Source organism: Mytilus edulis, chromosome 11 (assembly GCF_963676685.1).
Source record: "Mytilus edulis chromosome 11, xbMytEdul2.2, whole genome shotgun sequence".
NCBI lineage: Eukaryota > Metazoa > Mollusca > Bivalvia > Mytilida > Mytilidae > Mytilus > Mytilus edulis.
In genome coordinates, this window is record NC_092354.1 from 80,678,237 (window position 1) to 80,693,316 (window position 15,080).

A 15,080-nucleotide genomic window follows, 5' to 3' on the forward strand; every position below is an offset into this window, starting at 1 on the left:
TTGATACTGGTGCATCTAGGAATAATAGGAATGACATTGCACCTTTGCTAAACAACTCTGCTAGCTGACAAAACCCAAAAGGAAGTTTTAACAAAAGATAATTTACACATTTTCAGAAATACATCGAGACAAGTTTAATATTTAGGCTCGAGGAACATCATCTTATGTAAATGAAGTATTTTCTAATGCTGATTTACGTTTGTATCAATCCTTTATAAGAGTTCAGTTTCAGATTGTTTTAAAATAGGACTTCAGTTTTTGAGTTTAGACACACATAGATTCAATAACCATTCGTATTGAATAGAATAAACGACATCGTCTTTTTGTCTGGTTACTCTGGAAATTAGAAAAAAAACATTGGGCGCTAGATGTCTTCATATTTTTATTTAATATTTAATTGGTTTCAATCATGACATTTAGTATGTTGGTTTATCTTTGTAATTTAGTTCAAAATATATTCAATTTTTTTTATAAACATGCATTAAGTTGAACAGTGCTGTTGAATTTACAATTCTGTTGTAGGATATAAATGCACAGTCAAGTGAATAAATGTTGAGTTGTACACGGTGCTTATAGTTGTACTGTTGTATAGTAAAGTTGATATACTCCGTTATAACTGTTGCATGTACAGTTGTTATACTCCGTCTTAACTGTTGGATAGTAAAGTTGATATACTCTGTTGAAATGTTGTATAGCATAGTTGATATACTACGTTAAACTGTTGTATAATATGGTTGATATACTACGTTGAACTTTTGTATAGTATGCATGGTTGATATACTACGTTGAACTGTTGTATAGTATGGTTGATATACTACGTTGAACTGTTGTATAATATGGTTGATATACTACGTTGAACTCTTGTATATTATGGTTGATATACTACGTTGAACTCTTGTATAGTATGGTTGATATACTACGTTGAACTGTTGTATAGTATAGTTGATATTCTACATTGAACTGTTGTATAGTATGGTTGATATACTACGTTGAACTGTTGTATAGTAAAGTTGATATACTCTGTTGAAATGTTGTATAATATGGTTGATATACTATGTTGAACTTTTGTTTAGTATGCATGGTTGATATACTACGTTGAACTGTTGTATAGTATGGTTGATATACTACGTTGAACTGTTGTATAGTATGGTTGATATACTACGTTGAACTCTTGCATAGTATGGTTGATATACTACGTTGAACTGTTGTATAGTATGGTTGATATACATGTACTACGTTGAACTGTTGTATATTATGGTTGATATACTACGTTGAACTGTTGTATATTATGGTTGATATACTACGTTGAATTGATATGGTTGAGTTGAAAACCTAAGTAATTTTAGAATTTGTTTCGAGTGTTGAAATTTTTTGTCATGGATTCATAAATTTTGTTTGGCGACGCTTACAAACGGAGTTAGTTAACAATTGGCTATATTTATCACAGTTGGCGTCTGGTAGCCCAGTTGCCATTTGGAGAAAACATATGACGGTTGCCCTTCAATGTTTTTATCTTGGACATTAATGAGAAGTTATCTATGAATGCAAATTCGCTGGCCGGTTGATACATAGTTGAATTGTCCTAATAAATTTATGACAAAAAATTGCCAAAATTAAAACTCACTATTTGTTGTTTTTTATTATGATCATATATTAGTTTGTCTTACAATTTGCTAACATATGTTTAACGAAGGTAATCTGAATTCATTGGAAATATTACGAGGGATTTCAACGAATTTGGGTTATCTTTTATCCGGTATATCGTATTCCTAAATTTTCTGTTGTTGGTTTCTTTCGAATATTAAATAATGTATTTAGTGATGCTGTCGTATTTGTAATGCTGATCGGATATAGATAAATGTCTTATCGTTTGTAGTTGTAGTTTTAATTTTTCAAATTTTCTATGCATATCTTAAAGTAAAGATAATCAATCACCCAGTTCATCTATAATATTTTGATTTGGGGCAACTTTATATTCACGATTTATTTGTTTTACAGTTTGTTTTACAAGAAATACCGGAAAAGCTAGATGATACAATTAATTATCTAATTACCAATACAATTCTATATTAGAAAAATGGTAATTGGTATACTATACATCAAATATCATAATTACAACCTGATTTGGAACTGTATCAAAATTTTAGAAATTTACCTGTGACGCCACTTTTCTTATCGTGCCACAATAGATATAGGGAGATGAGTGCCACTAAGACAACTTTCCATCCAAGTAACAATTTATAAAATAAACCATTACAGGTCAAGTATGGCCTTCAACACGGAGCCTTTGCTCCCAACGAACATCAAGCTATAAAGAGCCCCAACAATTACTAGTGTAAAGCCATTCGAACGGGAAATCTAACGGTCTTATCTATATTAAAACGAAAAACTAAGAACACTTATGAACCACATAAACAGACGACAACCACTGAACATCAAATTCATAACTTAGGACAGGAGCAAACAGTTGCAGCGGGATTACAAGTTTTAATGGTATCAAACCTTCTCCATTTACTGAAACAATAGTATAACATAACAACACAGAAAAAACACACTATAAAATATCAATTCGAATGACTTAACTACATTGTTTTCTGTGCTGTTATATGTGCTATCCTAGGCGGTTTTACGTTTTCGTTTTAAATCTGTTGTTAGTCACCACTTCGTGTTCACATGAACATCAATTATTTTTTTTTTTTAATTTACTGTTTGCAATTATCCGAAATACTTAGGATTTTCTTATCCCAGGGATAGATAACCTTAGATGTATTCGAAATATTGGGTCATCAGTGCTCTTTAACTTTTTACTTGTTTGGCTTTCTTTATCTTAGCGCCACTTGTGAGTCTTATGAAGACCAAACGCATGTATGGTGAATTAAATTATAAGCATGATACCTTGAAAGCTATTACGTGTTGAAATCTCCTATTGTTATGTTTATTTGAATATTTCTCTGTCCGTAATGTTCTTGCACTTATTTGTTCTATTAGTCCTGTCATGTAAGGTAATCGATTAAGCGTTATATTTAACATTGCCATAAAAGTGCGAGGTTTGGCTAGCCACAAAACCAGGTTCAACCCACCTTTTGTTCTTAAAATGTCTTATGCCAAGTCAGGAAAATGGCAGTTGCTATCTCATAGTTTGTTTCTGTGTGTGTTGCGTTATCGGTTTCGGGTTTTTATTTGCACTTAAGTGTTTCTGTTGTTTTGTTGTTTTTCTCTTATAGGTGATGTGTTTACCTCGGTTTTAGTTTGAAACCCCAATTTGTTTTCCGTCAATCGATTTATGACTTTTGAACAGCGGTATACTACTGTTGCCTTTATTAGATAATAAAAACTATTTGAATCGCATTAATAATTAGAACAAATATGCATGAATATGTTTTAATTATATATTCACAGAATGCACATTCATTTGCTAAATAACTACTGTCAGACGAATCTTGTTTAGTATGAACTTCCTTTTTTGCCGCCATATCCAGATCCACCTCCATATCCAGATCCACCTCCATATCCAGATCCACCTCCATACCCAGATCCGCCTCCATATCCAGATCCGCCTCTATAACCAAATCCTCCACCAAATCCAGATCCTCCACCAGCTCCAGATCCAACAACAATAACAGTACCACCACCGATACCAGCACCGCCGCCGAATCCAGCACCACCTCCTCCTCCGTAACTACGGTTAGTTACACTTCCTGGTAACACCTTACAGCATGTAGTCCATTTCCCTGGGAATAAGGGTGTTAGTCTGCAATACTTGTCCAAAACAAATTCTCCTTTAAAACATTGCCCTTTACGACAGGTACACCATACTTGACCACCTGTAATCAACAATATTCAACACATATTGTATTTAATAACTACATGCATAATTATTGTATTGTTAACAAAGGATAATGTGTACGTTTACGTTAAAATATTGTCGATTTTATTGAGGAGTATAAACGTCGGTAAAATAAAGGTAAAGGTAAATAAAGGTACCCATTGTCAAGCGTAAATCATAAATTGTCCATTAAAACATCAGTGTGTACATTGTAGTAAAATATAACATGTATAAATACTCGCTACTCGCTAAAATACTGTAACATTGACTAACCTTTCTTTCCCCCACCTCCTCCTCCTCCTCCTCCTCCTCCTCCTCCTCCTCCTCCACCTAATAGCAATAGTCCACCACCGCCAATGCCAGATCCGAATCCTCCGCCTCCGCCGCCGCCATACCCAACATTATAACCTCCTCCGCTTCCACCACCATATCCTTGAAAATGTGAAAATAAGGGTACAGCAATAAACTTTGGTATACTACTAAACAGAATAAAATAGACATGAATTAAAGAAGTCACGTCATTAAAGTTTAAAACAAAAATACAGTATTATTAACTTACCTCCTTTTCCCCAACCACCTCCTCCTCCTCCTGCTCCTCCTCCTCCACCACCATATGAGCTAGTGCTAATTGCAGATCCGACAACACTCAACAGTAATAAAGTTATGATAGCCATGATGACTGAGGTTTGATAATTTTAACTGTGGTGATACAACTGTTTAGATCTGTATTTATACCATTTGATGTAACCACAACTTCTTTGATTATGATTGATAATACTAAAGCAATTTAACTTGATTGATCTTAACTTAACTTAAAAGTAACATGACTTTAGTTTTTTACAACAATCAATAGAAATATTATGTCATTCTCGGCTTTGAAGTTACCTTTCTTTGATCAGAAATGGGAACATTTTCTTTTTTAGTTGAAGAAAAATTTGCCATGTTGAAACTTATTAAGGATGTATTCTTCTGACGTTACAGTCTCATTTAGTCTCATTGAAATCTCATTCAGGAATTTTTTCCAAAACATGAGTCAAAAGTAGAAAATAGCAATGAATTTTATAAATATCATAATCAAACTTTACTCTGACAAAATTGTGTATTTCCAATGACCATTTTTTAAGTAATAACATTTTCAAATTTTATTACTAAACTAGTCTGTCCTTTTAGCCCAAAGTTTGATGAAATAGGCGAGGGTTACAAAAAATGATTTTACCAGAAACATGTACATTCCATATGACTTTTTGTTTTCAAATTTCTTAGATTTATAACACAGAATTTCAAATAATTTGCATTTTGTTTTTTAAACTGAGAAAAATCACAAATTTACAAAATTGACAACATGGTAAATTCGACACAAACAAAGCATAAAAAATAATAAAATTACTTTAGGTAGGTGTTAATATAAGAAAGTTTTATCATGTTTTATGCTTTTTCGTGTAGCAGAAAAAGAAGTGCACCACTATATGATTTTTTCTTCACCAGTTATTGTTATACAGTCATATAAACCCAAAAATCAAGTTTAGAAATTTTTTTAATTCTAGAAATGTTTGGCTCCTCAGAGGTGTACATTCTTAATTGAATTGCTAATCATAAAAGTGAGATGTTTGATTACAAAAACAATGTTAGCAACTTTTGATTTTACATGTATACCGTATGTGCTGTTTATCATAATCTAATACATAATTACATAACTATTCTAAATATAACAATATGAAGGCTGATTTGATATTAACATAATTTGAAATTAGACATAATTCCTAGCAAATATGAAAATTAAACCCCCAAAACACTATCAAAGAATATATATTTATGTGAATATATTTTATAGTTGTGAAACATTTGTTTGTTTGTACATTATGTATTGATCGTATTTCATTTATCTAGTAACAATCCAATTGTTTTAATCTTACACTTTTACATATTGTATTTTATCTTATCTTTGCATTTTTTTTTTAATATGTATATATTTGTAATACAAATGTAATAAATCAAATAATGTAATATTTTGTTACATTGGAAGAGGAGAGTTGTCTCATTTGCACTCATACCACATCTTCCTATATGTATATGCATTTTATAATGTTAAAAATCATCTCCGACAATTTTGTATAAATTGTGGAACATGAATTCTACGGTTAATGCATCTTTCAACCTTCCAAATGTTATTAAAGTTATTAAGGTTATAGTTGTTTACGCCGGACGTGCTTTATGTCTAAACTAAACTAATATGTGTGCTGTTATTAAACATTTGGTAGGCAATTTTCAATACGAATGTGTAGAGCTATTATACAAAAATTTAAAAATTTCATTTTAATTTTTAAATCATCAATTTCTCCCACCTTATTAGCAATATACCGACTTCACCTGCATATGGGATATCTTATTCGATATTAAACAACTTTGTAAACGTCAGCAGTGTCTGAGCAGAAAGTTGATGAACCAGGGGTATGTTAAGTTACGTCTCGTCCTTTTTCTAAAATAAGATAATTGGAAGTTACCAAGTCCTTGTTGATAAATATTCCGTATCAACTTATACACATGATGACCTTGATGTATAGATTCTGCGTACTGATGTTGTTTATCATCTTAATATCGTGGTATATTGTTCTTTTATTTTTCTTTGTTCTATTATTAATATTACTTTTACGACTTGGTCTGTTTTCTGCGTTATCAATTTCACATAGCTCGGTACTTATAATCCCGTCAATGTGTTTCTATAATCTTTCATTTTTGCTGGTGTGACTTGTACGTGTAACTTTTTGTGTTTCTTTGGTACATCTGACGTGGCTCTGTACTTAAAAGGTACCGATATTATGTTATTGTTCTATTATATTTTTGAAAATATTTTGAACTACAAAATTATTTTACTCGCAAAGTGGTATTAACCATAAGCGGATTCTTCAAAATTTTAAAGAACTTCTGGATAATATCAAATATCGTTCTTTTTCTAATATAAGTACGAACAAAAACTGTGATTTTTCAACCCTGAATACCAACATTCCCCATGTGAAATATAATTTTGAAAATACTTGAAAGACAAAATTATTTTGTATTTCTTCCTGTGTTACTTTTACATTTTAAAACGATAAACACGTCAGGACTTCAAATATTTCAATCCTTTAAGAGTTAATTTAAAATATATATATATATATAAGTAAGCAATGAATGTGGTTCTTAAATTTGAAAGATGCTGTTTGTGTATATCAATGCCAACATACAGATAACAACCGATTGAATTGATCCATGAATGTACATATGTATATAGATAACAACCGATCGTATAGATCCATGAATGTACATATGTATATCAATGCCTAAATACAGATATCAACGTATATGGATAACAACCGATTGTTTAGATCCATTAATGTACTTATGTATATGGTTAACAACCGATTGTATAGATTCGTGAATGTACTTATGTATATGGATAACAACCGATTGTACAGATCCATGAATCTAGATATGTATATGGATAACAACCGATTGTACAGATCCATGAATGTAGATATGTATATGGATAACAACCGATTGTATAGATCCATGAATTTACATATATATATGGATGACAACCGATTATATAGATCCGTGAATGTACATATCTATATCAATGCCAAGATACAGATAACAACCGATTGTATAAATCCATGAATTTACTTATGTATATGGATATCAACGAATTGTTTAGATCCATGAATGTACTTATATATCTGGTTAACAACCGATTGTATAGATCCGTGAATGTACATATGTATATGGATAACAACCGATTGTATAGATCCATGAATGTACAAATGTATATGGATGACAACCGATTGTATAGATCCGTGAATGTACATATGTATATTAATGCCAAGATACAGATATCAACCGATTGTATAGATCCATGAATGTACATTATGTATATGGATAACATTCGATTGTATAGATCCATGAATGTACATATGTATATGAAACACATTCGATTGTATAGATCCATGAATGGACATATGTATATGAAACACATTTCATTGTATAGATCCATGAATGTACATATGCACATCAATGCCTAAATACAGATATGAACCGATTGTATAGATCTTTGAAAGAACATATGTATATCAATGCCTAAATGGAGATAACAACCGGTTGTATAGATCCATGAATACACATATGTATATGGATAACATTCGATTGTATAGATCCATGAATGTTCAAATGTATATGAACAACATTCGATTGTAAAGATCCATGAATGTACATATGTATATCAATGCCTAAATACAGTTATCAACCGATTTTATAGATCCATGAATGTACATATGTATGTGGATGACAACCGATTGTGTAGATCAATTAATGTACATATGAATATAGATAACAACCGATTGAATAGATCCATGAATGAACATATGTATATGGATAACAACTGATTGTATAGATCCATGAATGTACATATGTATATGGATAACAACCGATTGTAAAGATCCATGAATGTACATATGCATATCAATGCCTAAATACAGTTATCAACCGATTGTATAGATCCATGAATGTACTTATATATATATGGATGACAACCGATTGTGTAGATCAATGAATGTACATATGATAATATATAACAACCGATTGAATAGATCCATGAATGTACATAAGTATATGGATAACAACTGATTGTATAGATCCATGAATGTACATATGTATATGGATAACAACCGATTGTATAGATCCATGAATGTACATATGTACAAAATGTATATCAATGTCAAGACACAGATTACAACCGATTATATAGATCCATGAATGTACATATGTATATCAATGCCTAAATACAGATAACAACCGATTTTATAGATCCATGAATGTACATATGTATATTGATAACAACCAAATGTATATATCCATGAATGTACATATGTATATGGATAACAATCGATCGTATAGATCCATGAATGTACATATGTATATGCATAACAACCGATTGTATAGATCCATGAATGTACATATGTATATCAATGCCTCAATACAGTTATCAACCGATGGTATAGATCCATGAATGTACAAATGTATATGGATAACAACCGATCGTATAGATCCATGAATGTATATATGTATATCAATGCCTAGATACAGATATCAACCGATCAAATAGATCCATGAATGTACATATGTATATGGATAACAACCGATCGTATACATCCATGAATGTACATATGTATATCAATTCCTAAATACAGATAACAACCGATTGTATAGATCCATGAATGTACATCTGTATATGGATAACAACCGATTGTATAGATCCATGAATGTACATATGTTTATGGATAACAACCAATTTTATAGATCTTTGAATGTACATATGTATATGAATAACAACCGAGTGTATAGATCCATGAATTTACATATGTATATCAATGCCTAAATACAGATATCAACCGATTGTATAGATACATGAATGTACTTATGTATATGGATAACAACCGATTGTATAAATCCATGAATGTACAAATGTATATAGATAACAACCGATTGTATACATCCATGCATGTACATATGTATATAGATGACAACCGATTGTATAGATCCATGAATGTACATATGTATATTAATGCCTCAATACAGATATCAACCTATTGTATAAATCCATGAATGTACATATGTATATGGATAACAACCGATTGTATACATCCATGCATGTACATATGTATATAGATGACAACCGATTGTATAGATCCATGAATGTACATATGTATATTAATGCCTCAATACAGATATCAACCTATTGTATAGATCCATGAATGTACATATGTATATGGATAACAACCGATCGTATAGATCCATGAATGTATATATGTATATCAATGCCTAAATACAGATACCAACCGATTGTACAGATCCATGAATGTACGTATGTATATGGATAACAACCGATTGTATAGATCCATGAATGTACATATGTATATAGATAACAACCGATCGTATAGATCCATGAATGTACATATGTATATCAATGCCTAAATACAGATATCAACGTATATGGATAACAACCGATTGTTTAGATCCATTAATGTACTTATGTATATGGTTAACAACCGATTGTATAGATTCGTGAATGTACTTATGTATATGGATAACAACCGATTGTACAGATCCATGAATCTAGATATGTATATGGATAACAACCGATTGTACAGATCCATGAATGTAGATATGTATATGGATAACAACCGATTGTATAGATCCATGAATTTACATATATATATGGATGACAACCGATTATATAGATCCGTGAATGTACATATCTATATCAATGCCAAGATACAGATAACAACCGATTGTATAAATCCATGAATTTACTTATGTATATGGATATCAACGAATTGTTTAGATCCATGAATGTACTTATATATCTGGTTAACAACCGATTGTATAGATCCGTGAATGTACATATGTATATGGATAACAACCGATTGTATAGATCCATGAGTGTACAAATGTATATGGATGACAACCGATTGTATAGATCCGTAAATGTACATATGTATATTAATGCCAAGATACAGATATCAACCGATTGTATAGATCCATGAATGTACATATGTATATGGATAACATTCGATTGTATAGATCCATGAATGTACATATGTATATGAAACACATTCGATTGTATAGATCCATGAATGGACATATGTATATGAAACACATTTCATTGTATAGATCCATGAATGTACATATGCACATCAATGCCTAAATACAGATATGAACCGATTGTATAGATCTTTGAAAGAACATATGTATATCAATGCCTAAATGGAGATAACAACCGGTTGTATAGATCCATGAATACACATATGTATATGGATAACATTCGATTGTATAGATCCATGAATGTTCAAATGTATATGAACAACATTCGATTGTAAAGATCCATGAATGTACATATGTATATCAATGCCTAAATACAGTTATCAACCGATTTTATAGATCCATGAATGTACATATGTATGTTGATGACAACCGATTGTGTAGATCAATTAATGTACATATGAATATAGATAACAACCGATTGAATAGATCCATGAATGAACATATGTATATGGATAACAACTGATTGTATAGATCCATGAATGTACATATGTATATGGATAACAACCGATTGTAAAGATCCATGAATGTACATATGCATATCAATGCCTAAATACAGTTATCAACCGATTGTATAGATCCATGAATGTACTTATATATATATGGATGACAACCGATTGTGTAGATCAATGAATGTACATATGATAATATATAACAACCGATTGAATAGATCCATGAATGTACATAAGTATATGGATAACAACTGATTGTATAGATCCATGAATGTACATATGTATATGGATAACAACCGATTGTATAGATCCATGAATGTACATATGTACAAAATGTATATCAATGTCAAGACACAGATAACAACCGATTATATAGATCCATGAATGTACATATGTATATCAATGCCTAAATACAGATAACAACCGATTTTATAGATCCATGAATGTACATATGTATATTGATAACAACCAAATGTATATATCCATGAATGTACATATGTATATGGATAACAATCGATCGTATAGATCCATGAATGTACATATGTATATGGATAACAACCGATTGTATAGATCCATGAATGTACATATGTATATCAATGCCTCAATACAGTTATCAACCGATGGTATAGATCCATGAATGTACAAATGTATATGGATAACAACCGATCGTATAGATCCATGAATGTATATATGTATATCAATGCCTAGATACAGATATCAACCGATCAAATAGATCCATGAATGTACATATGTATATGGATAACAACCGATCGTATACATCCATGAATGTACATATGTATATCAATTCCTAAATACAGATAACAACCGATTGTATAGATCCATGAATGTACATCTGTATATGGATAACAACCGATTGTATAGATCCATGAATGTACATATGTTTATGGATAACAACCAATTTTATAGATCTTTGAATGTACATATGTATATGAATAACAACCGAGTGTATAGATCCATGAATTTACATATGTATATCAATGCCTAAATACAGATATCAACCGATTGTATAGATACATGAATGTACTTATGTATATGGATAACAACCGATTGTATAAATCCATGAATGTACAAATGTATATTGATAACAACCGATTGTATACATCCATGCATGTACATATGTATATAGATGACAACCGATTGTATAGATCCATGAATGTACATATGTATATTAATGCCTCAATACAGATATCAACCTATTGTATAAATCCATGAATGTACATATGTATATGGATAACAACCGATTGTATACATCCATGCATGTACATATGTATATAGATGACAACCGATTGTATAGATCCATGAATGTACATATGTATATTAATGCCTCAATACAGATATCAACCTATTGTATAGATCCATGAATGTACATATGTATATGGATAACAACCGATCGTATAGATCCATGAATGTATATATGTATATCAATGCCTAAATACAGATACCAACCGATTGTACAGATCCATGAATGTACGTATGTATATGGATAACAACCGATTGTATAGATCCATGAATGTACAAATGTATATTGATAACAACCAAATGTATAGATCCCTGAATGTACATATGTATATAGATGACAACCGATTGTATAGATCCATGAATGTACATATGTATATTAATGCCTCAATACAGATATCAACCTATTGTACAGATCCATGAATGTACATATGTATATGGATAACAACCGATCGTATAGATCCATGAATGTATATATGTATATCAATGCCTAAATATAGATATCAGCGTATATGGATAACAACCGATTGTATAGATCCATGAATGTACATATGTATATGGATAAAAACCGATTGTATAGATCCATGAATAAACATATGTATATCAATGCCAAGATACAGATAACAAACGATTGTATAGATCCATGGATATACATATGTATATGGATAACAATTATATAGAGTTTGCTTTTAATTTAATAAAAACAATTTAACAATAATAAATCAATTTCGTTGGGATCTTTACCGTTTTTTGTTAATAATCTGAGCTTCATGACAGTACAGAATATAAGTTTGCTATTAAAGGAGAGAAATAAGTACCTATTGGAAAACCTACAATATGTCGATAAACTTTGTTGCTAAAACGTACATAAATATTTTCAAAGAGAAATTTAACAGCTTCGATCATCTCACCTCCATTAAGTATTTCTAGCGTATTTACTTTTATGAGCATTAAACAATTCATACTATAATGCAGTTTAAGGTTTAATAAGAGTCAAGTACCCATTACCTCTTATGTGATGCCTACTGAATTTACAAAACTTATAAACGTATGTTGCAAGTGAATTTGGAAATGCTTTTCTTCAAGATTGCATGAGATTACTGATGATTTGTTTATTTGTTTCTCAACTTTTGCCATTGCATTAACAGTTAGTTGTCGCCTTATTTTAATTTTTGTCAATGTTTTTCACGATCGAAATAAACTTGTTAAGTAAATCAACATGAATTTGCAATATATAAGGCTTATTGAGTAAACATTTAGCACCTCAGGTATACAGATACTCACACGATTTTGGCATTCGTATATTTTGGTTAGAGCGATCCTGTTGAAAGTAAATCAAGAAAAGCGATATTCTGAATATATAAATGCATGATGGTTTATTCGTCTTTAATTAAAATATTAGCGAAAAATTCTTAATATATGATTTGCATATAATGGAATATATCTATATGATTGGTCGAGAGGACCTTTTGAGACCAATGTAAACAGGATGGTGGTGTAAATAACACAATTCGGTTGGACGTTGAAAATATTTATTTTCACTTCGTGTTGATCGATACATTTAACATGTTTAATGATAAACACAAAACATTCATTAGAATGATAATAAGATATTTTTGAGTTTGTCTTTTTTTAATCATACAGCAAAATACATGGACTACATATTTTTGCGTTAACCAACAAACATATGCATGCGCCAGGCCAGAGCATAGACAAATAAATTCCTTATCACGCATTTTAAAGAATAATAAGAATTAAACGTCTTTTTAAAGTATTTAATTGGTGTATTAACTGGACCTAGTCACTCACATACATATTATTAAAATCCTTTGAACATGTTTTTGTATGTGAGCGAATTGGTCGAGTTTATACACAAACACTTTCCATTAAAAAGGCGTTTAATCCTATAATGGTACAAACGGGCATTCACTATCATATGTAGAAAATTAACCGGCAAAGAAATATGTAAAAAAGAAAAATACAAACAGACAACTGACTTCACAATTCTAAAAATATGGACACATAAATTTCCCATAGCACTCTGACTCATTATCAAACGATTGCACGTAGCAATAAAATATTCGATCAAGGTCAGTACCATTGATCAGCTCAGGGACACACTTTTTTTATATCAAAATAAAAATAAGGAAATGAAACTAAATTACAATCCGTCACTTCTAATTGACATTCAAAAGCGATTGAGTTCAGTTTATCTTCCTACTAATAACAGAGATGCCTGATTGATGTTTTACAAAGCATGTAGACATCTATTTTTTTTTCTATTAGATGATTTGAATAGATTTGGGGAACCTAATGAGGCGTTGTCTGTTAGTTGTTGGCATATAAGTTTGAATGTGCTTCTTGTATCTTTCGCATTCCCCCCCCCCCCCTTTTGACAATAAAAAATCAAAACGCTCTTCATTCCAAAATGTTTATCTGTGTCTTATCAAAGCCTTAACTGAAGACAATAAAATGTGGCGTCCTTAAAATCTAAATACATGAATTAAGGCGGGTTGTTTTATTTATAAAGCGTAATTCTGTTGTACTAGCACTAGTTTTTATCCTTTTTTTTTTACAAAACATCGACCTACTACTTGTATTGGTCACTGTGTTTGGAAGTAATATAAATAAATCGGAAGAACCTGCACGGAGTTTATACGATAAAATAAGTAGCCAATGAAGGATAAACAAGACAAACGAGCCTCACTTTGGTTGTTTTACAGATGTCAGCAATTTATTTATTTTATTGTCAATATGTTATTTGTGTTATTGATTATTTCATGTAAAAAATAAAATCACAAAAATACTGAACTCCGAGGAATTTTCTAAATGAAAAGCTCCAAGTCAAATGGCAAAATCAAATGGTTAAACATATCAAACGAATGGACAACAACTGTCATACTCCTGACTTGGTA

The 15,080-nt window shown here is 30.9% G+C and overlaps 1 protein-coding gene across 3 annotated transcripts; it reads right to left on the reverse strand.

Annotated features, from left to right (window-relative positions):
• Positions 1–3,365: 3,365 nt before the first annotated feature.
• LOC139496390 (keratin, type II cytoskeletal 68 kDa, component IB-like) lies at positions 3,366–4,527 on the reverse strand. Of its 3 annotated transcripts, none has more exons than XM_071284964.1 (2): positions 4,386–4,527; positions 3,366–3,824 (listed from the first exon to the last, which is right to left on the reverse strand). In XM_071284964.1, the coding sequence occupies exons 1-2, from the start codon at positions 4,498–4,500 to the stop codon at positions 3,445–3,447; spliced, it is 495 nt and encodes a 164-aa protein (XP_071141065.1). In that variant the 5' UTR covers positions 4,501–4,527; the 3' UTR covers positions 3,366–3,444. The 3 variants fall into 3 exon arrangements, 1 of the variants encoding a protein (XP_071141065.1); XR_011657645.1 differs by lacking the exon at positions 4,386–4,527 and adding an exon at positions 4,100–4,135 and having other exon boundaries at positions 3,686–3,824; XR_011657644.1 differs by lacking the exon at positions 3,366–3,824 and adding an exon at positions 4,151–4,258 and having other exon boundaries at positions 4,386–4,521.
• Positions 4,528–15,080: the final 10,553 nt, after the last annotated feature.